Raw genomic sequence first — 27918 nt, 5'->3', positions numbered from 1 at the left:
TCCTAGTCTACACCTGAGTTTCACTTACATCTAGTTATCAGGTAGATGTTTAAAAACCACTCACACCATATAAAGAAATTCAGAAAAAACAAAACTTTTTTAATTATAGCATGCATCAGAAGGGTATTCATAAACAGTATCATTCAAGTCTCCTGATGAAAGTTATACAATCTCTTGGACACAAAATAGTAGTAGCCATCACCTTCTCCACTGATATACACACACAAATATACACAGTTCAACTTTACAGAGGGGAAAAAATGGAGCACATATTTCAGTGCTTTGTAAGGCAAAAGAAAGCAACCAGATTGATAGTGTAATGTAAATTAGAAATCTCCCACTCAAAGATGGGTAACCAGGCTTTATATATATTTTTATATATAGGCAGGAAGGAGGCTTTAAAAAAAGGAAAGAACAAACAATACAAACATTTCCACAGTGTAAAGGGGCAGGCAAAGGAGGCTTAACAGCAACTCAGTGCCTAAGCCTTGCTTAAACAGAAAAGGGAAGCTTAAATCTAGCCCATGCATTTCTCACATAGCAAGTGTTTTAAGGATTTGTCAGTGCAAAAGTATCTTAAAAGTTCTGTTGTAACAGTTGCAAAACTATTTTGGAAATGTACTTTTGTCGAGGGTACATAGTTGGCATAGGCACCATTACAATCATACCAGTGGTTAAGACTGCCTGGAAGAATTCACAACAACTTCCTACCAGTTTATACACTAGTATTCTTGATTGCTTTTTACAAGTTCAAGAAATGCTTTATAAAATTAAAAAATATATACCCCTATGAGTAAGACACTATCAACCACCTAGGACACACAAGGATAGTTGACTACCATATGTGGCATCTTAACTGAAGCAAAACGCAACCTCACGTGTTCAAGTTTCACAGATTTTTGAGATGAAAGGCCTTTGGATTGGAAGCACATCAAAGTCAACTGTCCAGGAAGCTACAAGTGTTTATTCCCAAGAGGCAGTATGCGAGGACATACATTCTATTTGGTTCAACATTCTTCACTGTCATCTGTCAAAATACTCAACTGCAGTAGGTTTCCATTGTAGCCATTTTTTTCTATTATAAATTCCAAAGAAAAAGTCCAAACACCAAACCTACCTTTCAATATTTTAAACACAATAGTTTATATAGTTTTCGGAATTTAAATAAACCAACTAGCATTTATTTATAATTTCCAAAAGTTATTTAACACTCGTGAGGTTATTCCACTTGGGCCTCACGTCCCTCTTCAAAAATAGAAAAGGGAATTCTGCTCTTTAAAGAAAACAAAGAGGGGAAACCTTTGGGCATATTTCAGCTGTCAACATGCATGTGCATGTTGAAGCCTTCCGGAAGAAGTGCTCTTAAGGCAGCTGCTGCCCACGATAACCATCTCCCATGTTTGCTCTTCTTCTGTCATTCCGATATGGCCTTCCTCTATAATTGCGGTGATACTGAAAGCCATCATCTCTGCTTCTGCTGTGTGGCCCCCGCCAGGTTTCTTCATTTCTTGAGTAATGGTATCCCCCCCGTCCAGGAGGGTAGCCCCATTCACCTCTAGGCCTTCTGCCACCTCCATAAGTCTGGTTATAAAACTGTTTTGACCGGCCACTCCTCAGCATATCACACACTTCATGCTCATCTTCCGAACTCTCTTCCCTTGGCCTTTGTACCCGACAATCCTCCAGGCCTGCACTGGCTTGGTCATTCTTCTCTTTATGACTAAAAGAAGAGTTTTTCAATTCTCTTTTTGGCGTTGACACCACCTGTCTTCTGCTGTCCTGCGTCTCTGTGGATGGGTTTTGGAGTGGAGACTCTGCTTGTGTAGCAGATGGCGCAGGAGGACAAGCCTGCTTCTCCCTAGGCACTCTGGTTGAGGTTTTATTTAGAACATTACAGTCACTCTTTGCAGGGGCTGCAGAGAGAGGTGAGCCTTGGGTGCTGTTTTCACTCCTTGCCTTCTGAAACGACTCGGTGTATCCCGTCGCTGCAGCAAGGCCCTCCTTAGGCAAGCCGGCATCAGCTCTCTTGTCCACAGGAGGCACAACCACTTGTCTCACCCCAGAATTGTCAATATAGCCCTGAACAGGATACCCATACCAAAGTTGAGAATACACTGGTGCAACAGGAACAGGTCCTAGAAATTGATTCTGCCCAAACGGAGGTTGTGGGAACATGCTTTGGCCTCCGAAGGACTCGTCGTATTCAGCCGGAAGGCCTTGCCCTAGATTCTCAGACTCTACACAGACAAGTCCTTGGCTTTCAGGCACCTGAGCAGCCGGTATGAAGAGGGGCACAGATGGAGGCCGGGTGTCAGTCTGCGGACTCTGGCCATTCATTCCGACTTCATTCTGCCCAGGCAAGTGTCCGTCTATTCGGGGAGCTTCATTTCCGTTCTGAGATAAAGAAACCTCTTGCATCCAAGGGTTGTGGGAATACACTGCCAGGGACACCTTCGGGTACATTCGGCAGGCTGTTAGGCAAGCCTGATGAAGAGGGTACAGATACGAGTGAGGGGCCCACATGGGGCAACTGTACGCCTGCAGAAACGCAAACAAGGAGAACTTGGATGAACCTTCATCATACGAAAAATCCTCGATCTAGTTTTTCAAGTTCTTGTTTTTCATGCCTAATGCAGTATGTTGGTTAACATTATCCAGTTACAGTTCTAATGTGCATAGGTTATTTTCCCTAATGCATGACACCTCAATGGCATATCATTACATTAACTCACATTGCTAAGCTAAAGGTGTCCCCTTATAAAGTAGCCCCCACATATTGGCAAACCTTCCTAAACGGGGTTAAGGTTTTTCTTCTGGATCTCCCAGAAGCACTCGTAATAGAACAGCAATAATTTTAACTATTTGATAAGGTGACAGCCACACTATTACAATCCCACTCATATAGGGAGATTGTGGTGGCAAAGCTGAGCAGAATAAAGACTTGCTTCTTGGGACTACTTTACTATTTGCAACCAGCAGGTGGTGCAACAGGGTGCATTTGGATTTTATCCTATCTGGAGATAGATTTTATGCAGCACATCTGTCCTGAAAAACTGCAGGTTGGTGAGATGTTAAAGCCTCTCTTTGCAAACTAGGAAGTTTTCCATCAACACAAGTTTTCATTTTCATCTGGACCAGGAAACTCTGGCCAACTATACTAAGAGAAGCTAGGATATGAAAGCCAACTTCAAATTATGGCTTTCATCTCCTGCCTTGCTCCAAAGCTGTTAACCATAGTTCTCTAATTCGGACAATACAAAAAGTTCAAGTTGTTAAAAGCAAATTGTCATTTGCTTGGTTACGCTATGGAGGGTTGAGGATTCAAGGGGCTGGGATGCATGTACAGCCAAATGGTGTGTTCATATCTTTATTTATTAAGCTGAGATGTGATCGGCTCAAATAAGACCACACTCTCAACACAGGCATAACCTGCCCCTAACAGTAGGCATGCTAGATGTGCCAAGTTAGTTCTAAACAGATAGTCTTTCCATTGTTTCACATTTCAATGAGACTTTTCCATGTTAATATAAGCTTAACATGTCCAAATGCATTTAAGCATAAGCCAAACACAGTAAGAAGAGCTATTCACCTTACTCCACTATCTGCTCCATGAGCAGGTGGAGGAACTACAAGGAAGCCAAGCCCCCAGTGCATATGGGCTGTACGTGTAACCTGACACCTTCTGTGAGTTTATGTGGTTACAACCCACCTACTTGTCACCAACCTACTTTTGACTTGTTTTAACAGTAAAGCACTTATGTTTTTACTGTGAACTGCCTTGGGAGTCATTTTGGCCAAAAGGCAAGCAATCAAGAAAGTAAAATACCCTTCAGAAAGATAATAGATGAAAGGACTTGATGGTTTTTTAGTTGTTTCGGAGGTGAGCTGTTCCAACTTCAAAACAACCAGAATTCTGAGGCATTCAATTTCTCTAAAACTGCTACATCTTTTAAAAAACACACAACTGGGCTCGTGCATATTTTGGTTCTGCAATACTGAAATGGAAAATACAGATAACTTACCTTTACACCAAGGTTGAAGAAAAATCGGAGGGTATTTTTATCTGAGAAAAGGAAAAAGCAAAACAAATTCAAAGGGTTTCCCCCCAATTCCAGTGTGTGTGTGTGTGTGTGTGTGTGTGTGTGTGTGAGAGAGAGAGAGAGAGAGAGAGAGAGAGAGAGAGAGAGAGAGAGTCACTTTGAACTGTGTCACCTCATCTAAAGCTTTTCATTTCTACTGATTCATAGCACAAGGAGCTGAGTTCTGAGAGAGAAGATAGTGACCACTTTGCTCCTCCTCTGCTCATGCTACCGCTGCTGCTAACTCATGGTTTTGCTTAGTATTGCATCTGAAACTGGTCTTAAGGTTTTTTCAATTTCAGGTGTACCACCACCCGTAGCCAAGGTATGTTCTACAGTATTCCACCTGTTTGTCTGTGGGAGATAAACCACGAGCCACACACTGGCTTAGTATTACATGCAAAAGAGATTACTGTCTTGTAATATGGCCTGGGAATCAACTCAAGCTTTAATGCCACACTTAAAGGACTTGAATCTAGGACATACAGAAGACTTGCAGTACTAAGTGTATTGCTTACACATATTTTTAGGGAGGGTTACAAAACTTGACCAAATTAGGCAATGAGATGGAAGACAAGAACACTGCTCCAGAGGGCAGTAACCTCTCTGAACTATTGAAACATTTTTCATTCTGTTGATAATCTACTGTACACCTAGCCTTGCTAAGCAATATGGTGTTAAACAGCCACAGATTCCCTATAGACCTTTCAATCCTCATTGTTGCTCCCTCGCACAATTTCCTACAAGCCCGTATGCTTCTTAAATGGCAAGCTTATCAACAGACCAGTCAAATTCCAATCCTGAGCACATTAAATTGGGAGTAAGCCTTTTTGGACACAGTGGGAGTAAGCACAACTAGAACTGCACCCTGTAAGTCATATTAATCTGTAGAAGCCAGAAATAAGGATGCAGCGTTATCTCTGTTAGCCAAACTCTTGAGTAAATCCACTGAGGGGGGATCTTCAACTATTCTTTTCTCAGAGTAGACCTACTGAAATTAATGGTTGTGGTCCTTAATGGGTCAAATTGAGTAAAAACACAGGTGAATACCACCGACTTAAATTTATGACATGACTAACTTTGGCCCATTAATTTCAAAGGTCTACTCCAGGGCTGGCCCATACATGAGGCAGGGTGAAATAGCCGCCTCAGGCAGCAGAAGCCTCAGGTGGAGCCCCCTTGAGCACACCACAAACCCTACCACCTCTGCCACTGGTGGAGAAGCAAGATTACAGGATCTTGCTGGAAATCAGCACTGCTTCTGTGGCAGCAGCGGCAGGTGACACAGAACTTGCTTGATTCACCTCAAGTGGCAAAATGGGGCAGGCTGCCTCTGGCCTACTCTCAGTGGAACTTAACTGAAGCAAGGCTAGAAAATTTCCTATATAATTCTATTTGTGGCTGCTTTAAGACAGTCTATGCTTGCTCCTCACATTTTTTATAAAGCTACACCCACCCACCCCTAACCTAGATTTTGACCAAACTTAACAACAATATTCCCCTGGAGCTATGGTGATAAAGTTCCTTCCCCTTACCGTTGGGAAGATCCTCCCCTGTGCTGCACAAGGAGTAAGGTGGTGTAACGACTCGCTCCCCCTTTTCGTTTAGAGGGAATCCAGGGTAAAGTGGGTCCTGGTAAAGGTTCATGGTTTGAGGCACAGGCATTAGAGGCTGGTTCACTGCTTGGAGAGATACTGGAATCCCAGTAACTGGACTGGAGGTCACATGGACTGGGGACAGAGAGGGATCTAGCCCAGTCACCGGCGTCGGCATCACTGAGGACACGGGTATCTGAGGTGGAAGACCTAAGACACAAAGGGTGGAAAAACAAAAAAAAAGAACACAGAAAATTGTCTAGATCTAGGTAAGAGTAACACCAAGAACAAATTAAAAAGTCAGCTTGTGGAACGAGATGTGGATTGATACAGGGATTGTGGGATTACCGTAACAACCAGACACCCTGAGATCCGATAGGCAAAGTATTTAATGTTGACAATGTCTCTTTAAAAAATATTTATTCTGTATTAGCAGTTTCCATGACAGATTTTTAAGAACCATTCTATAGCAAGGTATGACATTAAAGGACCTCGTTCTTTTTGGATGAGCAAGCTATTTATTTCTCCGAACCTGTTGGTCCATAGGTTGTTGGCTCATTTGGCCAAGCTGGCACAACGGATGGCACAGAAGGCACTGGAGGAGGTAAATGCATCTCGTGAAAGGCCAAAGATGGAGGAGGAGTCACGCCTGGTATGTGTTCCTGGAAGCTCTGCAAGACGAAGACGCCACAGAGAAAACTTAGAAATGTTTCCAAATCAAATGCTCAACCAAGAGAAAAAATTAACTCAGTGGCAAAACTCAACATACCCTCCTTCCCAGGAATGAGAAGGTACTATAATAACTTCGAAGTCAACTCGAAGGACATTTATTCAGAAGTCTCACCAAGTTAAACCAGTCTTACTTCCCTGTTAAGCGAGCACAGAGCTGCAGCCCCAAAGGACAAACTCATACAAAATATAAACCAACTACTACTAATTTATTTTCATTTTCATTATGATGTTGCCCCTCTGACTGGGTTGCCCCAGCCACTCTGGGGGGCTCCCAAAAAAAAAATAGTAAAAACACAATACAACATCACACGCTAAAAACTTCCCTGAACAGCTTTCTATGACAGCTTTCTTACACAACCAGCTGTGCATGAGGACTGAACCCTCTTGACCAAAGGCAGGAAAGATACCGTATTTTATGCTCTATGACTCACTTTTTCCCTCCTAAAAAGTAAGGGGAAATGTGTGTGTGCATCTTATGGAGTGAATACAGGCTGCACAGCTATCCCAGAAACCAGAACAGCAAGAGTGATTGCTGCTTTCACTGCGTAGCGATCCCTCTTGCTGTTCTGGCTTCTGAGATTCAGAATATTTTTTTTTCTTGTTTACCTCCACCAAAAACTAGGTGCGTCTTGTGGTCTGGTGCATCTTATAGAGCGAAAAATATGGTAGGTCTAAGGCAAATAGGCAACAGAAGACCCTACTGAACCCTACCCAGATGCTTCCAAGAACAGGCACTAGTAGGGCATGTAAGTCACCATCTTTCCCTGTTCATTCCTAGTATCTGGTGGTTCAGAGGTACACTGCTTCTGGTCCCATTGGTTCCAATTAGCCATCATAGCACTCTGAGCTGACCAGATCAGCTACACAGCATGTGCGACTTCAGGTGGATTCAGTGAGCCAGTGAGCAGTTTTACAGTTACCAAGTGACAGGAATCGAGTGGCACTAGATCCGGTCTAAGATATCTATTATGTGGAGGGGCTCGGCATCCATTACTAAACCAGATCAGTGTCTGCTTTAATTAAGGCATTCATCTCTGATTAATAGTGTGCACCCCAAACAAATCCTCATCTTGTTAAATCAGCTCTTCCCAAATGCTGTTTCTGGCAATTGTGCCCAAAGTTCCAACCAACCAGCATTCGGGAATACGAGGCATTCCGCTGTAATCTGAACCTGCGATAGGAAGGAAAGAGGAAGCTAAGTTTGCAACAAAAAGAGTGGTAGAATTTAAACACAAAATCCCTTACTTGTTCCAAAAATGGGGATTGCGAATCCCCATGACCTGAGGGGGGCGATATTCGTGAAGTTTCTCCATGGTTCTGGAAGTCAAAATGGACATAACACAGTTGCTTTATAAGCTTTCGTTTTGTGAAAGGCTACGGTTTTTGCGGTACACATCACAGCTCATCAAATATTGAGTTATTACCTCAGATATTTTTGGCTCAAAATTCTGATCTAAGAGGATCTGCCCAGGGTTAGATTCTGCAACAGGAAAATAAAAAGTACCATTAACAAAGTCAAGATATTATAACGCAGACTTCAGCTTTAAGTTCCCCAGATGTTATTGGAGTACAACTCCTATCATCCCTCCCCAGTGGTCAAGCTAGCTGTGGATGATGCATACAGAAGGTTGCTACACTGTATCGTCATTTAAAATACCGTTCAGCTGCTTTTCCCAAAACTCGGCAAGTGTTTAAAGTAATTCCCCACCCTGCCCCAAATGCCCTCATATTGCGTAACTTCCTTATTTCACAAAAGCTACAGAAGAGCTTCAACTAAGGATTTGTCAGTTTTAAACCCACTTTCCATTTTTTATACCTTTTTCCTCTTTTGCTTCCATATTTTTGCTTTTCCCCTTCTCTTCTTTCAAACTACTTCTTCTTCTTCCTCCTCCTCCATTAGATGCTCGGTGTTTTCTCCATCCAGTGTTATCAGTAGTTTGAGTAGCTACCTGAGACACTGCTGGGTTCTGAAAGAATTGAGGGTTTTTTAAAAACTAAGAACTAATGTGTGCCACATTTTTTATCAACGGGGCCTGGTCATAACAGTCAGAGCAGAGTCCTACCACCTGAAGAGACCTTGATCACTGCTCTCCTACTAGTACAGTGGTATCTTGGGTTAAGAACTTAATTCGTTCTGGAGGTCCGTTTTTAACCTGAGGTACCACTTTAGCTAATGGGGCCTCCCACTGCTGCTGCGCCGCCACCATGCGATTTCTGTTCTCATCCTGAAGTAAAGTTCTTAACCCAAGGTACTATTTCTGGGTTAGCGGAGTCCATAACCTGAAGCGTCTGTAACCTGAGGTACCACTGTATAAGCTCTACTTAACTGAGTTCCTCATTGGTGTAAGATGAGAATGCCCATTGTCCTAGCCCCAATACATTATTTGTATGAAGCCTCAATACAATAAAAGGGGAGAGGTAGGCAAGTTCCTACAAAACAGTGGTGCCTAATCTGTGTCCCTCCCAATGTTGACGGACTTCGACTCCCAACAACCAGTCCCAAACAGCACAGCCAATGATCAGGGATGACAGCAGCTGTAGTTCCAACAACATAAGGAAAGCTACAGGCTGCCCACCAATGCCACCAATGAAAACTAACTGTGCTGAAGACTAGTGTCTTAAAATTACAAATCTGATGCTTTAAAATGTAGGTTAAATTCCATTAAAATGGGGTGGGTGGTAAGAGTAACAGTCTCATAAGGGGGAAACCTCCACACAAAGGACCTCCTTCGGTCACAATTGCCTTTCAATCACCAGAAAATTCCAAAAACCACCACATCATGGTCCTGTAAGCCAACTAAGTGATTTATACCATTATGAATGTATAACAGGTTCTCGGTAGCTGCGCAACTAGGAGACAAATCACATAGGCCAAGATCCAAAAAGCCATTTTAGGTGCAGCCAGTGGGGTTGCACTTTAAAAACAAAAAACCTTCCCCCACCATTGTAAAGCAGTTGCTCTCATTGCATCACAAATGGCTTTTGACTGCCCCCAGCCTCAATTCTAAAAGTGGCACCATGGGAGCACCATGTATGAAATATCAATGTTTAAAATATACATTCCACGATTTATTGGATTCTGTCCAGTACGAGGACAACATCTGGTAGCTTCCACAGATTATAACGACAATCCAGCTTTTCAGTTATATTTTATGACACTCTTCTGTCCTTCTCATTTTGGCAGGGGGGGGGGAGATGAGGGAGAGGAAGAACAGTTTCAGCAGAATGGAATGACAGAGGAATGGTGGCTAATATCTTGCTGGCTTATGATAGTTACAAGCCCAAATACTGTCCCTAACATTCAGTACTACTTATTACCACACACTATTCCATGAATTGAAGGGGCGTGGGTGGCACTGTGGGTTAAAGTACAGAGCCTAGGACTTGCCGATCAGAAGGTAAGCGGTTCGAATCCCTGCGACGGGGTGAGCTCCCGTTGTTCGGTCCTGCTCCTGCCAACCTAGCAGTTTGAAAGCACGTCAAAGTGCAAGTAGATTAATAGGTACCGCCCTGGCGGGAAGGTAAACGGCGTTTCTGTGCACTGCTCTGGTTCGCCAGAAGCGGCTTAGTCATGCTGGCCACATGACCCGGAAGCTGTACGCCGGCTCCCTCGGCCAATAAAGTGAGATGAGTGCCGCAACCCCAGAATTGGCCACGACTGGACCTAATGGTCAGGGGTCCCTTTACCTTTACCTATTCCATGAATCACCCCCCCCCCCGGCTAAACTCCTTAATTAAAGAAACAGAAGCAGACAGATCCAGTTCCAGATTTCCTAAGCAAACTGCCCTTGGTGGGGTCTCCAGTGATAGTATGAGCACCCACTCTGTGGGTGCCTACCCACCAGTAGTTGACGGGCAGGTTACTACCGTGAGCGTCCAGCAAAAGTGGTGTGCCTATACTCACCAGTGTGTGAGTACAGTGTCAGGAGACCCGGGTTCCATCCCCCACTTGGCCACGAACCTCACTGGGTGACCTCGGGCCTGCCTCTCAGCCTAACCTACCTCACAGAGTTGTTGTGGAGATTACATGAGGAGGGAGGTGCAAGTTTTATCATGTTTTATGACTTGTATGTGTCCAGTTTTGTAGCAGAAAAATTATATAGAATACAAATAAATCCATCCATGTTAAATGATGCTTCCTTGCCTCTGATACATTTGTCTTGTGGGTGGCATCTTCAATACTTCAGCTCTAGTCCTCCCATGTGTGCTAGGCAGGAACATAAATCTACTTGGCACCACTGTTGCCCAGAACCTCCCTTCTAGAAGCACAATGTTCCAGTGTTGGTTTTTCTGGTTGGGTATTTTCGGTGGGGGGTGGGGATTATTGCACTGTGTCTCTTCTGTTATGATACCACTGTATTTACACCCTACTTAAAACCCGTCATAAAAAGATATACCAGGTTAACGCTGCAGCGGTGAGAAGAGAAGCAGCACTGATTTTGCAACTCATTTTCATCATTCACTGAGCAAGGAAACAGTGCGCTCCAAGAAACATTCTGTGTCCTGTACACGTACCGAAAGTGCAGGAAAGGCTACTTCATCCCAGAACTGAATCTCATAAAGTGAATGTGTTTCCTCTATGGCCTCTCTCTCCCGGCGCTCCTCTGGAGAAAGGCCAAAGTAGTTACAATCTCTGCTGTTTGTATACTCCAAGTCTTCTGTTCTCTCACGACCTGCCCTTCTGAAAAGGGGAAAAAATGGTTTACAGCCACTTAAATGGTTTAAATAGCTCCTTTTCCAAAAGGACATCAGGTATGATACCTGCTCCCATAATAATTCAAATGCTCAGTTGAGTTTGATTTAGAAAATACAATTAAGGTACTGTATACCTCATGAGACGCAATGGCTAAATGACCTTTTTTTTAAGAGGGAGGGAAGCGACTGCCAGGTTATGGGTTCATCCACACTACACTTTCCCACAACACCAATCTAAAGCCTCACCCCACTGGAACAAACTCACCATATTCAAAGACTGACAGACTGTTAACTGCCTCAGGAGCAATATTCACACCTCTGCTAGAACTGAGGGGCACATCTATCTCTTGGGGGGGAAACTCACAGGTCATCACAATAGTTCTTGCTATAAAGGCACTCCTCTCAAGATCAGAAATCTGACAACGAGAGGAAGCTTCTGAGCAGGAAGCACCCCTATATTAGAATATTCATGAACGTTCAGGAGTTGTGATCCCTAAATTATTAAAAGCACCAAGAATAAAATACCAAGCCCTCCAAATTAAGAATTTTTAGTGACAGGCTGAGTTCACCTTAATGCCTGAGAGGGATTTCTGCCTGGAGTGCTGTGTTCAGGAGAAGTTTGCTGGAAATAAATCCCAGGGCAGGACATGTGATGCTGCCTCGTGCCATGCAGTCGAGGAGGTAGCCCTGATGCATTTTTCATTGCCTTGTTTGGATTCTTTGACCCTCTGAAGTCTCCATCTGAAACAACAAGAGTTTGCCGAATTTATCACAGGCAGGCTGCAAAAATAAAAAGTCCATACAATATGCAAAGCGGAAGTAAACCTACCAAAATGACTAAACTGCCCATGGGGTGAAATTGGCTTTTTTATCTTCTTCCCTGGCACAGTGTTCCAGCTTTCCAGAGGAGCTGCTTGTGGGATTGGCTTAAGGTTCTTCAGGAGTACGGAATGCCTGCAGGGGAGAAGATAAGGCAATAATCACCAATGCTATGGCACTGTGCTGCAACTCAAAAAAAAACCCCAACAGCATAGCTCAGAATGGTTTACAATAAATATATTTTGCCAAGAGCTCCTGCCCTGACTCACGTTGCTCACCAGCCCCAACTACCACCTCCCTTTACACCTCATCCCAACTCCCCATTCCCTCATCGCTCCCGTGTTCCTCTGTTCCTGCTCAATTCAAACCTTTGCCGTTGTTGAAAATGGCCATTTTAAAAACTGCCTTCATTTTTTATCCCCTCCCTCCCTCCCTAACTTCACACAAATCTTCCAATGGGGACTGTGTGTCGACAACCCTTAGGTTTATATTTCACACAGGAAGAAACACTGAAGAACAAGACATACAATAAAATACGAACAGGCAAGATTGAAAGGCAATCGTTTTCCAGCATTAAACTTCTAAAGCCACTATCAGCTCATTCCAGCCAGACACTGGAAAGCCTAGTGGTCTACTAGGCCATGGTCTACTAACTCCTTATAAAACTAAGATTTTCTTTTCAAACAGGGGCAGGGAGAACCTGTGGCGTCTGTTGCTGGACTACAAATCCCTACATCCGTGGCCACTGGCCATGTTGGCTGATGGGAGTTGGAGTCCAGAAACATCTTGAGGCTCACAGGTTCCCCACCCCTGCCTTTAAAGGATGTAGAAGCTGAAGATTGTGTTCAATACCAGTTATTTAGGTTGGCCTCCAACAGGAGCCCGTTATCCCAGCATCAGCAAGTGCTGGCTCCAGCCAAGCTCTGTAGCATTCTGAGCAATCATGTTTCTTTGAAGCAAGCAAGAAACAGTTTACGTAACTAATTCCCACTCCCTCCTTCCAAGACCATGTTTCACTTCCCCAAGCAGTTACCCAAACAGAAAATGTTTTCCCAAAAAACCCCACCATAGTCTATTCCTATCACTTTCTGTATGGAAGAAACATAGCCGTGCCTCCAATGAAGCATTTGCCTTAGATGAAAGCACTTCATCTCACATGGTGTGGGACACTCAATTTTCACCAATTCTCCCTTAGCTATTTATGCCTTACAGCCACCTCCCTCCCCTGCCCATGGTTGGAGGAGCTTTTGGAAGAGAACAGAATGTGGCATGGGGGTCTGCAGTAGGGGGTGGGGAACAGATGAAACTCAATTATGAGAATTTCCCAGAAAATGCTGACATGCATTATAAAAATGGAACTAAAACAGCATATTTCTCCAAGCATTGTAAGTGCCACTGCTAATGTTACCACCTTAAAGGTAAAAGGTAAAGGGACTCCTGGCCATTAGGTCCAGTCGTGGACGACTCTGGGGTTGTGGCGCTCATCTCGCTTTATTGGCCGAGGGAGCCGGCGTACAGCTTCCGGGTCATGTGGCCAGCATGACTAAGCTGCTTCTGGCGAACCAGAGCAGAGCACAGAAAAGCCGTTTACCTTCCCGCCATCTACTTGCACTTTGACGTACTTTCAAACTGCTAGGTTGGCAGGAGCAGGGACTGAGCAACGGGAGCTCACACTGTCGCGGGGATTCGAACCGGCGACCTTCTGATCAGCAAGTCCTAGGCTCTGTGGTTTAACCCACAGCGCCACCCACGTCCTTCTTACCACCTTATGCAGTTGTATTTACAGACACCGTTGCCATAGCGCTTGGGCTCACTTCCAAAAGCATCTGAGGACAAGGATGGGAAACCAGTTGTGGCTGGATTACAACTCCCATTATCCCCATCTACAGGCCATGCTAGCTGGGAATGGTGAGAGTTGGAGTCCAGCACCGTCTGGAGGGCCACAGCTTCCCCACCACCTCAGAGGAAATAAAATAGAAACACAGTTTGGAGCTAGTTTGCAGTATTGCCTTTGCTCCTTTTGATGGAAGTTAGGCAGACACAAAGCCTGCAAAAATACCTGCAGATTTTGGAGACTGATTCAAAAGAATCTAGCATTGACTATAATAATAGTAATAAAATAATAATAATAATAATAATAATAATTTATTATCACCAGTCACCAAGACGTGTGACTAGGCAGAAAATGGCATTGTTTCACTTACTTGGCACCAAGCTCTTCCACAAAAACAACAACTGGCCCGTTTGGAGACTGGACTTCTTGGATGTGAGCATTATAGAATCTTCCACTTTGGTCTAAACGCACCTATGGAGTAATGAAGAAGAAAGGAAATGTTTCTGTAAAGTAATGTCTCTCCTCCTGAACCACTTTGCCAGTAACAAGTAGAAGCAGTACTGATAGATGCCAAGAAGAGAGAAGTAACTTAATACAGTTTGAGAGATCCTGGAACTTTTCACAAGGCAGATCCATAGATCTCCTATTGGGACCACATAAGGAATAACACTGCTTTCCCTTGTGTTGTCACATCAGCAGCCCCACACAAATTCCTGCCATCAACTCGCCTATCTACATCCCTCACAATCCAATCCTACTACAGCCAGGGGCAAAGACTTAACTGGCCTGGAAGCAAAACTCACAGATGAGCCACAATCCCCACCTGGACTATACACTTAGAGGAGCATCAAACCACATTAAACAGTAATGGCTTCCCCCAAAGAATCCTGGGAAGTAAAGGTTGTTATGGGTCTCGAGAGTCATTAGGAGACTACTATCCCCCTCACAGAAATACAGTGTCGTTTAACAGATAATCCCTCCACCCAGGGAACTCTGGAAATTGTAGCTCTGTGAAGGGAATAGGGATCGCCTAACAACTCTCAGGACCCTTAAACTACACTTCCCATGATTTTCTTTTTGGGAAGCCATGAATGTTTAATACTTTTTATAGATTTATAGTGCAGATGGGACCACAACCAGCACAGGTACTACACATTCTCCACCTTATGGACTTCTTTGCCTGGCATTTTAATGTTCAAAACCACATCCAAGACGAAACACCGTTTCCTGCTAATACCTGGAAGTTCTGCGAGATGCAAAAAGGAGAATTCTGTTTAGGAGAACAGAACGCTTGTTACCGTAATCCCAGGAGTGGGGAACTGGATCTGACAGGACGGATTCTTATCTCGCATCAGCCTGTGAAGACTAACCTTGACTTGACTTTTTGTTGGCAGCCACCCAGATGGGTGGGGTATAAATAGTAAATTATTATTATTATTAGGGGGAGGGCTGCTTACTTGGCATCAAATTGACATCAGGTGACACAATTTCCTTTGCCTGCAGCAGGCAAAAGCACTGTGCTGATTGTCATCAAGTGCAAGGCTTGGTGCACTTTCAAAAAGGACCAGCATTTGGAAGCACAGTGGGAAGAGAAGGATGAACATAAACTATAAGGAGGATTGCCACCTTTTTGTTCGACAGAGGCTCTGGGACTTTCATTTCAGCAGCTTCCCTCAGCACTGAATTTCCATGCCGGGGGAGGAGCCCAGTTTGATTTCAGCCTTGCATTTCTGCTTTTAAAGGCACAAAACTTCTATCAAGAAAATAAGTGGCAACCCCATAGCGGCACACAAGACTGAGGCAAGAAACGGTAGTTAAGCGGAATTGGCTCACATTCAACATCACCTACTTTGCATTTATCCCCAACTGAATATTGCATGCCAGCAGCAATAGAGAAATCTTGCTTTTGCTGATCTGCAAGCACAAAAAGAAAACACGTCATTATACACTAGCAGGTGAGCACAGAATAATGCTTGATGCTCTTCTTACACCAAGAAACTGATTTCAAACTATGGAGCTCACCTCGTTTTGACTGCTGCCAGGCTTCATATTCAATATTTTGGTAGACTGACGGATTCAGTGACCTAAGAACGCCTTTAGGTAAGGTAAGGGAGTTGGATCTCCCACGTTTGTGAAGCTGCTGTGTAATATAAATAAGGAAGAATTTAATAAAAAATACATTAAAAAAATTAAGGAAGGAAAGAATATCCATTGCAACAACGGAATATTTGTCTTTACGTATTTCTTTATATAAAAGCATTCATACCACTTAATATTTCAAAAATCTCTATTTTTTTTGCACAGATATGAACAAGCTTGGGCACAAATGCAAGTATTGTTGCAAACAATACAAACACAGTAAGATCACAACTTACATTCCAGGGTCACTAAAGCCAAAATCATATATAGCCAAAACACATTGGGTGCAACGGCGGGTAGGATTTCTAAAGCATTTTTTCCTGGCCAGTCACCCCCTTTCTTCTCCTCGTTCATTCATTTAGCCAAGTGTGTAAAGCAGAATGTGCACAAGTTAAATACATATAAGTTACAGGCTTACTGTTTATTGATTTTTAGATTCTTACATGATATATAAAAAAGAAAAGAGGATCTCCAACTATAGCTTTATAAAAAATTCCTAGACAGCAGAAAATGCATTGTAATAAGTCAAATAAAGTAGCCTGATATATCTCTGATTCACAGAGCAAAGCTTACCAAGGCCTTAATACATAAAACACTGTTTAGCAACCAGAATACATTCCCCCCTTTTTTTTCTGACCAGATGCTTAAGGGTCAGACTAAAGGAGCGACCTATATTTTTCCTCAAAGGCAAACCAAAGGTACTATCAGAGAAATTGCATTCCACTAAAAATAAATGCAGTTTGCAGCACAAGCCTGTGTTTACTCAGATGGAAGTAGTCAGGTGTTCAGTGAGGCTTGCTTCCTAATGCAGAGGTCACTCACCTTTGCGGGGGTCTGAGGACATATTAGCAAACTGGAACAAACTGTTGTGGTCACAACTCACGCAATGAAACCTATTCTACTGGCTGCAGAAAAAAATGCTTCTTTCAAGCCAACTTTCATGGGGAAGGAAAACTACAGGACACCATGAAAGATCTCTGTGGGCACATGTGCACCACGATAGTTGTGTTGGCAACCCCCTACACTAAATAGTTAAGTGCATGTAGGAGTACAGCCTTAGCAACATGAACTATGGCGTTGCACTCATTAGCGTCAGTGCACTGAAATTTCTCTGGCTTACACCTTATGCCAGCTAGCATTCCCTGGATGAAATTAAGTCAAGCTCCTAAACACCAATGGTAATATCCTCAGCTACATTGACACAGAGACCCAGAACTTTATAGGTAACTGAGAGAAATTAAAGAACAAAAATTAAAGCAATATACCTGTTTGCCTTCAGGTGGCTTCAATCCATTGGTATGATTGGCTGCAGCCGTTTCACTTCTGTGAGGAGCAAAGGTATAGAAAAGCTTTTTTTTGCAACAACAAACTCTGTATTTTTGTTTTGACACTATCACCCAGCTTTGTAAATAAGTTCACAAACATTACTAACATAGATTTTTTTGCTAGCCTGCTAAGAGGCTAAAACCAAGGAAACACAGGCTACTAAATAAATCTGCCTTCTATCAAGTGCACTAGGGACAAAGGAAGCCCACTTCATGTCCCAGTCTAGCATAGAGAAAGCTAGGCCACTTACTCTCTGGGATAGAACTCCTGGCCACCTATGGCTGCCAGGCAAGGTGTTAAATATTTTGACCTTATGAAAGCTGCAAATATCAATTGAATGTGGCAAGACAATCCATTCCAGACTCGCATTAGTAGGACTAATATATTTTAAATGTAAGTATTCTGGTTTGACCAAGCTGCTGAAATCACACTTGCAAGCAACCTTTCAGCAAGCATCCAGTTGTTGCTTTTAAAGGAATACAGATTCTGTAAAAAAGTTTGAATTTTTTATGTCTTCTGAGCAGACATAGAAGAACCAGGTACTAATTTTTTGCTTTGTTTTTTAGAAACACCGTATTTTTTAAAAAAATTAAAATCCCCATATCAGGCATCAAACATCTCAGCCAACATGATACTCCCTGTGCTTTTTAACGCTGAATTTGTAGACTTACTCCATGTCTCCGTCCTCTGAATCAGACGCTTCACTGTTTCCGTCGGCATCCTTAGTCACTTCAGGAGGGCTGAGTTCTTTTAAGATTTTACTCACATCGACGCCGAACACTTTCTCGTACAGCATTTCATACAGAATAGCTAATCAGGGCAACGAAACAGCATTTATCAGGGTTAAGCAATCATACTTTAAACAGTTCTACATGCGACATCATTTTACATAGTTTTAATTACATGTTGAAATTAGGCATCAAGGATACCATCTGAGAGGTATTGATGCTGCCAATGTGTCCTGCACAAGGGAGTTAAGCAATCTGGGAAAGTAGCCAAAACTCAGCTGATTAACGAGTCAAGGGCTGCATTTGGATAACCACATTTGGCATGAGCAGGCAACAATTATTCTTCGGTTTGTGTGTACTTTTGGAGAAATACTACAATTCACTTTCTGGGTAAAACTTCAGCATATCTATACAGCTTCCAGTTCCTAAGCAGGAAAAGGCCATTCTTGGTTTCAACAAAAAGATTCGTAACGAAAATGCCAGACTGTATTCCAGATGCAAGAATAACTGCTCTGATCTGGAGAGTCCCTTCCATTGGCAGAAAACACTGTTTTTCATCAAATGCTCAAAACTCCTCTCAGTTTAAGAGGCAGTCCATTCCACTGCCTCTTATTTATTTATATTCCTCCTTGCTTCCAACATGGAACTCAAGGTGACGTACATGGATTCCCATGTGGTCTCCCATCCAGACACTGTTCCGACCCAAACTTACTTACTTTCCACAAGGTGGCCACCTTCAAACCAAAACAAGACACAGAAAGTTGTGCCTTCAAACCATGCTGCAGTTTGAAGGCAAGTAAGCACTGGAAATGGTTGCCTCCAAGAAACATGGGAACGTGAAGCTTCAGCTGGGTCTGCCAAGACTCACCATCAAAATATCAGTACTTACACTGGCAAAGAGCAGCATTGACTGTGTATTCTACCGGATAGACAATATCGTAGTGGCTTCCACTGGTGAAACACAGCAATACCTAAGAGAAAGCAGAATAATAATATTGAAATAGCATGATCAGAAACCAACACACTGACCAAAAAACCAAATCAACAAATACCTCCACAAAGCAATTTTAAAGAAACATTTAGCAAGTAGAACTGCTTCAAGACTCTAAACTTAACTAGTTGAATACTGTCTATGTTTCCTGGATATACTCAAGCAGTAGAAGAAACCCAGCAGAAGTGCGTTGACTTGAACTTTATTAGGATCAGATATGTAGACAATCCAGGATAAGAATTTTTAGAATATTCATAGCAGGTTTGTTGGGTGGGGCGGAGAATTCTGATATCAGAGGAGGAGAGTTAACGCTCCTCTCCTGCTTCAAACATCACATCCCCAAGCCAAGATTTCAGCCATAGGCACAGGGCTGCTTTTTTAAAAAAATGCAATTGTTCTTAAGTTTCAGAACACAAAAAAGAAACAGAACAAATAAATGCTCACTGCTACTGCACAATACTTGTAAGTTGCCTCCCCAGGATGGGAAACAGCATTAAGACTAGGAAAAGTGACAGGGGAGGAGTTTCCTCTCCAGCCCTGATTCAAATCCAGCATAGAAGCTGTTGATATTTATTTTCAAGATGCAGGAGAAACTAACAACACAATGTTTTAGTCTGACTTCAAGACCCTAAACTAAGCAAGCTTAACCCAAGACAAGCATGTACAGTGGTACCTCAGGTTACAAACACCTCGGGTTACAAATCCGCAAACCCGGAAGTAGTACCTCGGGTTCCCCCAGGATGAGAACGGAAATCGCGCAGCAGCAGCAGGAGGCCCCATTAGCAAAAGCGCACCTCAGGTTAAGAACAGATCTCCGGAATGAATTAAGTTTGTAACCGGAGGTACCACTGTATTGTTATAATGCTGTGCTCTTCTTTGGGCTCAGAGGTAGCATGCCATTATCCCCACATGGCAAAACATGCCACACCAGCTCTGCCCTAACTATTCCGCTGCAAGTTTGCCAATATTAGCACTTCTCTTACCTTGTCAGGAAAGCCATTTTCAGTTACATGCGAAGGAGCAGAATTTGGTTCCTGATATATTATGAAGTCTTTTCTAAAAGAATATGCAAAGGGGGGAAATGTATTAATAACAGACTTTAACAGTACAATGTCATTAACAGTACAATCATCCACATCCAAACAGTCCCAGAACCATATATATCCACTAAGAAAATGGCAACGTCAACAATTGTTGCCAAATTCTTGAACAAGAATTCTTCACAGTAGCCAAATGTTTGCTTTGATTCATATTGAAGGAAAACGTAGAAGTATTTCTTACCTGTACATAAGAGAAAGGGCACTTATTTCCACTTGTCCGACCCATTCCTATATCAAAAGGGGGGGGGGGAAATATTGCAATGAAAAACCACCATTGAGGAAGAATACTTTTTACATCAAGTTAGAACACAGCCCATCAAGTGCTTCTTCTCCACATGCCCAGTGGAAAGTCACCAAGTTGCTCAAGAACACACATCAAATCACCAGCAACAGACAAACATTTTCAAAGTTCCATCGTACCTCGCCTAATGTGCATTTGCTGCAGCTCATCAGAATTATATTTAGGGGTATGAAATGAAAATTTAAAAGTCATTTCAATCCAGCTGAATGAATATTCCCAGCTTCCACATAACCTCATCCTCCGTGAAGTATATTATGCAAAATATTTGGGGGGGGTGGATTAGCCCCCAATACCAATGCTTGGCACCCCTCTTCCACAAACTGTTTTCCATGTGTCCAACAGTGCACACAGGACATTGACTTAAGCAACTGGCCTATTTGATTAGGCGGTCTATAGGACTCAGACCAAGTTGGCAACTCAGACCCACCCAAGCTACATATCTGGCAGGTGGCAAACCTCTGTTATCTTTCTACTGTACTGCCTATTGAAGGACCTCCTTTTGTGAAAAGCCTGGTCTGTATCTTGCTGTTTTTTAATTGTTGATGCTTTCATTGTTTACCCCAGGGGTAGGCAGCCTAAGGCCCGGGGGCCGGATGTAGCCCAATCGCCTTCTCCATCCGGACCACAGATGGTCCGGGAATCAGCGTGTTTTTACATGAGTAGAAGGTTTCCTTTTATTTAAAATGCATCTCTGGGTTATTTGTGGGGCCTGCCTGGTGTTTTTACATGAGTAGAATGTGTCCTTTTATTTAAAATGCATCTCTGGGTTATTTGTGGGGCATAGGAATTCATTCATATATTTTTTTCAAAATATATTCCGGCCCACCACATAGTATGAGGGATGGTGTACTGGCCCATGGCTGAAAAAGGTTGCTGACCCCTGGTTTACCCAAATGAATATGGCAATCTCAACAGTAAATGCCTACATTTAGATACTATTAGAGGCTTTCCTCTCCTTTAAATCTTTGGCAGCTTGCTAAAGCTAGCTAAGGACAGAGCAAAACGGTTTCTGAATTCCTACTTGCAGGGACCAGCAAAGTCTGTGCAATTCAAAACGTGTGTTCCTCCACCATCAATATGGGGTACTGTTATTATCCCTTTTGCAAATTCCACAAACACCCAGACGGACTCAAATAATTTTTTTAGCAGGGCTTGTGAAGAGCACATCACATGTAACACCAAGACACAAGAAAAGCTTGTGCACACTTCAGGATTAATATTTAGGAGAAACAGATGAGCCAGCTGCAGTCAAGTAGTGTGCTTTACATCACACACTGCATACTTAATCCAACAACACATACCTGAGGGTTTTCAAGACTCTTCAGGTATTCTTCAAATGGTCCCTCTATAAACTGTAAAATATTAACAATGAAAAGAATTTGTTAGCAGCATTGTGGTGAAACAGCTTTGACATAATTCCAGAAAAAGTTCAGCTCTGTCTGGAAACCCACTGTGTGATCTGAAAGCCTTTCCAGAGCAGGGGACCCTCAGAGGCCCAGGGACTCTTAATCTCAGGGTCAGCAGTTCAAGCCCCACATTGGTATTGCAGGGGGTTGGACTAGATGACCCTTTGGTCCCTTCCAATTATATGATTCTATGACTGAATGCAACCCTCAAGGTTTGCTGATTCAGCCTTCACGATTCCCTGGTCTGTAACATCCTTGGGTGCTTTTATCTGGCTAAAACGTGTCCTTTAACTGTGATAATGCCTCTTGCTGCCCTAGACAGGTGTGTTCACATGTCCTATGTGTATAGAAACCTCTGCCTTCTCCATGGCTAGAATGTAGCCTGCCATACAAAAGCAGAAGTCACAGTCATTGTTCCACACACTTTCTGCCAACCATTGGTACGCAGCTGCTAAAAAGTTAAAAATAGGTTCCCCACCTGCTGCTCTAGTCTCAGATTTAAGGGGGAAGGAAAATGCACTCTGCACCTGCTCAGAGGAACTTCATATGTTCCAGGGTTAAATGCTGGGATTAAAAACAGATGTCAGAGCTGGGGCCTGGTACAAATTCAACGCTGCGTATCAAAACAAAGCCTTCAGTAACTTTTTCACTGCTTTTATTTATTATTTACTGTATTTCTCTCCCACCTTTCCTCCCAAGAGCTCAAGGTGGCATACATAGTTATCCTCCTCCCTATTTCAGGCATGTTCAAAGTCTGTTTTGGGGGCCTAATCCAGCCCGCTGGTCGGTTTAATCCGGCCCATGGCAGTTTACTTCCTGGGGTAAAATCCCAAAAAAAAGTCAACAACTTTGGTTGGTCCTCACAGCCCCTCACTTCATGAAATATGGCCCTCTTTGAAAAAAGTTTGGACACCACTGCCCTATTTTATCCTCACAAGAACCCTGTGAGGTAGATAGGCTGGGAGCAAGTGACTGGTCCAAGATTACCCAGCGAGTTTCATGGCTGAGTGAGTACTTGAACCCTGGTCTCTCAGGCGCTAGTCCAACAACACTCTAGCCACTGTTGCTATCCCTACTGTAATGCAGTCCTGCCTAGCAAATAGCCTACCTCAGCAAATTACTCATAAAGGCTACAACAATCACAGTTTTGTACAAAAGGTTATGTCGATTCTTCTTCTCCAACATAACACTTAATCAGCCACAGACGAAAATAGTCTACTATTCAATTCAAAATGTAAAAAATAATAAGCCTAGAACAGTTCACATAGGCAAAACACCCCCAGCCACACAATTTGCATGGAAGACACAACAGATGTTCAAAGTGATCTGACGCATCCCAGAGTGGCCATCTCCACTATCGAAGCAACTTGACAAAGTATTGCCAAGGCCACGAGAATCACAGCAAACTCTTCCTGTGAGCATCTGAGGATACACCAGGCCACGCACTGCCTCCTCCTCCACAAGAATACAGATGTGAAAATCCCCAAGGCAGCTCAGGCCACACTGGATGGAGGAACCATGGGCCGGAAGCTCCCAAGCTTTGAGCTTGGGACTGACGAGTATCTAAGAGATGCATCCAGATGACAAGCTTCTGGCAGGTGTGCCAAAGTAAGCAGGTTCACAATACAAATCTGACTCTTGCCACATTAGGAAGATACACATCATACAGCTGCAATATACATGTCTATGTGTGAACATATATGTGTACTGCTTTTGTTTATAACAACAAAGTAATTGACAATAACTGGAGAAAATGCAGCTACACTGTTAAGAATGCATGCAAGCAATCTAATGCAAGCAGCAGCTGTACAGACAGGAATGTTGGTTTCACGGTATTTGGACACCCCCTCAGAACAAGTTCCAGTGCCCTGGGAAAAAAGCTGACTCAGATGAAGTATCTACAAAAGCCACACCTATACAGTGGTACCTCGGTTTAAGAACAGCCCTGTTTACAAACGATTCGGTTTATGAACTCCACAAAACCGGAAGTAGTCTCCCGGTTTGCAAACTTTACCTCGGTCTAAGAACGGAATCCGAACGGTGGAAGGGCACTGGTGGTGGGAGGCCTCATTACAGAAAGCGCACCTCGGTTTAAGAACGGTTTCGGTTTAAGAACCAACTTCCAGAATGGATTAAGTTCGTAAACCGAGGTACCACAACAGCCCTGTAAGGTAAATTAGGCTAAGAAGTGACTGGCCGAAAAATCATCCGGTGAGCTTCATGACTGAGCGGTGATTTGAACCCTGATCTCCAAGGTCCTAGTCTAATACTCTGACCACTAGACCACACTGCATTTATTTAGAGCACTTATTAATTTACTATGTTCATTTATCTCTTCCCATTGTGGAACTCAAGGCAAAGTACAAGGGGGTTTCCCTGGCTGCATCTCCTCCAGGCACTGAACAGATTCAGACCCACTTAGCTTGCATTGAGAGATGACTGAATCATGTGTCTTCAGCCCATGTCCTGCAACTATAAACCATCTGATCAAAGCAAAACAAAGTTGCCCTTAGCCAGAGTGTGTTGGAAGGAGCGTAGACCCAGGGAGAGTGGGAAAGGAAACGGTTGTTTACACCAACCTTCACTAACCTGGTACCCTCCATTTCAGACTACAACCCTCATCAGCCCAAGCCTGCATTTTATTTTATTTTTTGCCAAGCTGGCATACACCCACAAAGCAAGAGCTGTGAGAAACAGCACTGCCCCTGATAAGACACCCTGCACAATGAAAACATCGTTTGCTTACCGCTTCAAAATGCTCTCTGTTGTTCCGCAGAAAGTGTATACAGGCCATCCTAATGTCCAGATGTTGAGCCTGGGAATGGAAAACCTAGAGGAGTCAGATAAAAACAAGAACAACAAGGTGTTTAATGAACTGGTACCAATGAACAGACACATTACTGAGTTTCAAACTTGCATATGCTCATGCACTCAAATGTAAGGAGTCAAAAAGCTGCTGCGTTAGTAGTAAAGGCAAAATAAAAGACAAATATACAGCAAAAACTGAGGCCTGATCTGCACATATGGAGTCTGAAATGGAAGAGTAGACCACCCAAATTTAAAAGGGGGGGAGGCACTCTGTGAAAAGTGTGTCCATGCTTTTGCTTAGTTATGTGGGTTTTATTTCTGAAGTTTAGGGAGACATTGAAAATGGTATTTCCCACATGAACACACCCCTGCAGTCTGAAAGAGATAAGAGATGTAGCTATAATACCTTGCTGCTCCATCTCACTTTGACAACTATGACTGCCTCAGTGTCCTACCAGTTCCCTCAGTTGGAATGGGCAAAGAAGGGCACAAAAGGAGAGCCTCACCACCCTCAGTCAAGTCCAATGAGCAATAGCTTCTCCCAGATCACAGCTTTAAGAGTGGGGAGAAGAGTTCAGAAAAAATATTTTAAGAATGTTATGTTGCGTGATGTCGTTGCTCAATTCAATCTTTTTACATGATTTTGTATTGTGGTATATAGCTGACCGCCCGCCCCCATCCTCAAAAAGCATTGAAAAGCATTAGTAAATGTAAAGGACCCCTGACCGTTAAGTCCAGTCGTGAACGACTCTGGGGTTGTGGCTCTCATCTCGCTTTCCTGGCCGAGGGAGCCTCCGTTTGTCCACAGTTAGTTTTTCTGGGTCATGTGACCAGCATGACTAAGCCGCTTCTGGCGAAACCAGAGCAGCGCACAGAAATGCCATTTACCTTCCCGCTGGAGCAGTACCTACTGGTATTTATCTACTTGTACTTGGACGTGCTTTCAAACTGCTAGGTAGCAGGAGCTGGGACCAAACAATGGGAGCTCACCTCGTCGCACGGATTTGAACCGCCAACCTTCCAACCGGCAAGCCCAAGGCTCAGTGGTTTACACCACAGCACCACCCACGTCCAGTGATGCTCAATTAACTGAGGTTCTGCTTCCCCCAGCAGAAGCATGCCCCCTACCTATAATGTTCCTTTTTCGAGGGGGGGAGTTTTACCCATGATCTCCCCAAAAAAGCTCAATAACTTTTTGCCCCCCCCCCAAAAAAAAGTGAGTCAATAGGCAGGAGGGATGGTCCAGCACAGAAACAAAGCAGCCTGCCTTGGGCAGCAAACCCTCCTTGCTGCCCAATACAGAAATACAACTCCCTTCCCTCTGCCAGCCTTCTCCGTGGGCTTATTTTACAAGGCTATTTAGTGCTTCAGAGGCTTCAAATCACTGCACACATATTATGCTGTCCTTACAACAATCCTGTGAAGTAGTTCAGTTCTGTCCTTCTTCCCATACTGGGGAGGGGAAGAAAGAGACAGAGACACTCACCTGATTCCTAATTAATTCACAACATCTGGGGACCCACAGGTGGAGAAAGGCTAATCAGGAGTTCTTAATTCACTCAGCTGCTCCCTGACAACCCTGATAAGCCAACCCAAAAGGCTTGCGGCACCTTAAAAGGACTAATAAAATTGTTACGGCATAAAACATCTGCTGAAATGGACTTCACAAAAGCTTAGGCTATAAATTACATTGCCAGCCTTTTCAAGGTACCACAAGACTTTTTGTTGCAACAATCTAACTCGGAAATTATGGTGTGTGTTTTTTAAAAAAAAGTGTTCTCATAAGTGATTCAGTTATAAGCATCAGGAATCAATCTGACAATACAGCCCAACCCTGTGCCCCCCCCCATCGCCCCACAACTGCCCCTAGAAGTGGAAGTATTACTAAGCACAAGCTAAGTCCCCTACATTCAGCTTTGGGAAGGTGCAGAGTCATATAGCGACAGGAAGCTGACCTAATTTCAAAGCAGCCCTGGGGTTGTTTTGCACTCTGCAAGCCAGACAGCGTTGCACCCATTTCCCCCAGGCCGAATGCCATATTCCAGTCTGGACATAAATGCTCCCCGAGTCGGCTGAGCCACAACAGAAATAAAGGAGACCAGAGGCAAGGCGTTTTGCGTTTTCAGGCTACGCACTTAAGGAGGCCGAAGTTCAACCCCCCCCCCTTTTCACCATCGTATATAAATAATATACAAGCATCCCATCAAATATATACAAAAGGAAGGATAAATATCGTGTCTCCTTTCGTTTACCGGCAGATTTTAAATAGTCTACAAAATTGGTGTTGGGAACATAATAAACATGGGACGTTTAACCGAAACAACTTGTCGGAAGGTGACCAAAGAGCTGGGGAGGAAAGAGAATCGTTTCCCTCGAAACTAGAAAAAGGCAACTAGCAAATCTCTCTCTCAACAGCGCAACAAGTTCGCGGAGGGCGCTCAACTCCGCTTTCCACACATAGATTCTTTTTCCCGGACGGGTTTCTTTCCTTGGGCGGCTGCGCCCCTAACCGCTCGCCTTTGGCCCTGGAGAGCGCGCAGCCCAGATCCGCAAAAAACTTCCACCAACTCGTTACCGCGGCTTTCTCCGCCGCCTGAAGCCAGAGACAGCCGACGCGCGCCGGCAGGTCAAAGTCCTCCTTCCCAGGGGATTCTAGCGGCACCTCGGGGAGGAGGGAGAGAGACCCTCTCCCCTAACAAAGCCGCCTCTCACGACCCTCGCGCTCTCCCCTTGCGCACCCACCTGCTCCGCCACGGCTCGGAAGAGGCATGACCCGTCCTTCGCCACTCGCTTGCGGTACAACCCCTGAGATCGCAGGCAGGCGTCCATGGAGGAATCCGCCGGGGCCTCCGCGCCGGAGCCCGGGGGGCTCTGCTCCTCGCCACCTGGCTTCTCTTCTGCAGCAGCAGTAGCAGCCGTCGCCTCCATGTTTATTTATTGCTCCGGGGGTTGCAGGGAAATCGCGGCTTCAGCCCCACATGCTGCAGGAGAAAGCGGGAGAGATGCGCCTCAAGCCCCTCGCTCCAAGGGCGGCTGGCGGCGCAGCGGGAACCGGACTCCCGTTCGCAGGTCTCCTGCGAGGCGCACCGCACGCACCGGGCGGCGGCAGCGTCTCCCGCTTCTTGCTCGGCCTTCCCGCCGGAGTTTCCTTGGCTCAAGCCCGGCGCGGAGAACTTGCGCGCTCCTCCTGCTGCCCCGCTTGGGAAGGCGGCTCTCGCCCGCTCCCTTTACGCATCACTGGGCTCCCGGAGCGGAAACAAAAGAGAAACGGAACATGTGGCGCTTTCCCTCCCTGAAACGGGCAGCCCTGAAGTTTGTTTTCACTTTCAGAGCCAGACCGACACCCAAAGGGCTTCTGGGAGTTG

At 44.2% G+C, this 27918-nt stretch overlaps 1 protein-coding gene across 4 annotated transcripts; it reads right to left on the bottom strand.

Moving 5' to 3' along the window:
* Window positions 1-78: 78 nt before the first annotated feature.
* Window positions 79-27918, bottom strand: OTUD4 (OTU deubiquitinase 4). Of its 4 annotated transcripts, none has more exons than XM_053403261.1 (21): window positions 27296-27914; window positions 24492-24575; window positions 21641-21691; window positions 20220-20266; window positions 19922-19994; window positions 18837-18918; window positions 17891-18029; window positions 17159-17216; window positions 15777-15894; window positions 15604-15668; window positions 14125-14225; window positions 11931-12055; window positions 11671-11842; window positions 10922-11087; window positions 8223-8373; window positions 7831-7886; window positions 7652-7723; window positions 6207-6345; window positions 5615-5884; window positions 4023-4063; window positions 79-2538 (listed from the first exon to the last, which is right to left on the bottom strand). In XM_053403261.1, exons 1-21 carry the CDS (start codon window positions 27479-27481, stop codon window positions 1363-1365), a joined length of 3372 nt encoding a protein of 1123 aa, XP_053259236.1. In that variant the 5' UTR covers window positions 27482-27914; the 3' UTR covers window positions 79-1362. The 4 variants fall into 4 exon arrangements, with proteins under 4 accessions (XP_053259236.1, XP_053259237.1, XP_053259238.1 ...); XM_053403262.1 differs by lacking the exon at window positions 27296-27914 and adding an exon at window positions 26040-26126; XM_053403263.1 differs by lacking the exons at window positions 79-2538; window positions 4023-4063; window positions 6207-6345 and having other exon boundaries at window positions 5747-5884; window positions 27296-27915.

Source organism: Podarcis raffonei, chromosome 9, assembly GCF_027172205.1.
Source record: "Podarcis raffonei isolate rPodRaf1 chromosome 9, rPodRaf1.pri, whole genome shotgun sequence".
Lineage (NCBI taxonomy): Eukaryota > Metazoa > Chordata > Lepidosauria > Squamata > Lacertidae > Podarcis > Podarcis raffonei.
Note: the sequence above shows the minus strand (reverse complement) of the source record. Positions and strands in the feature narration are given on the sequence as shown.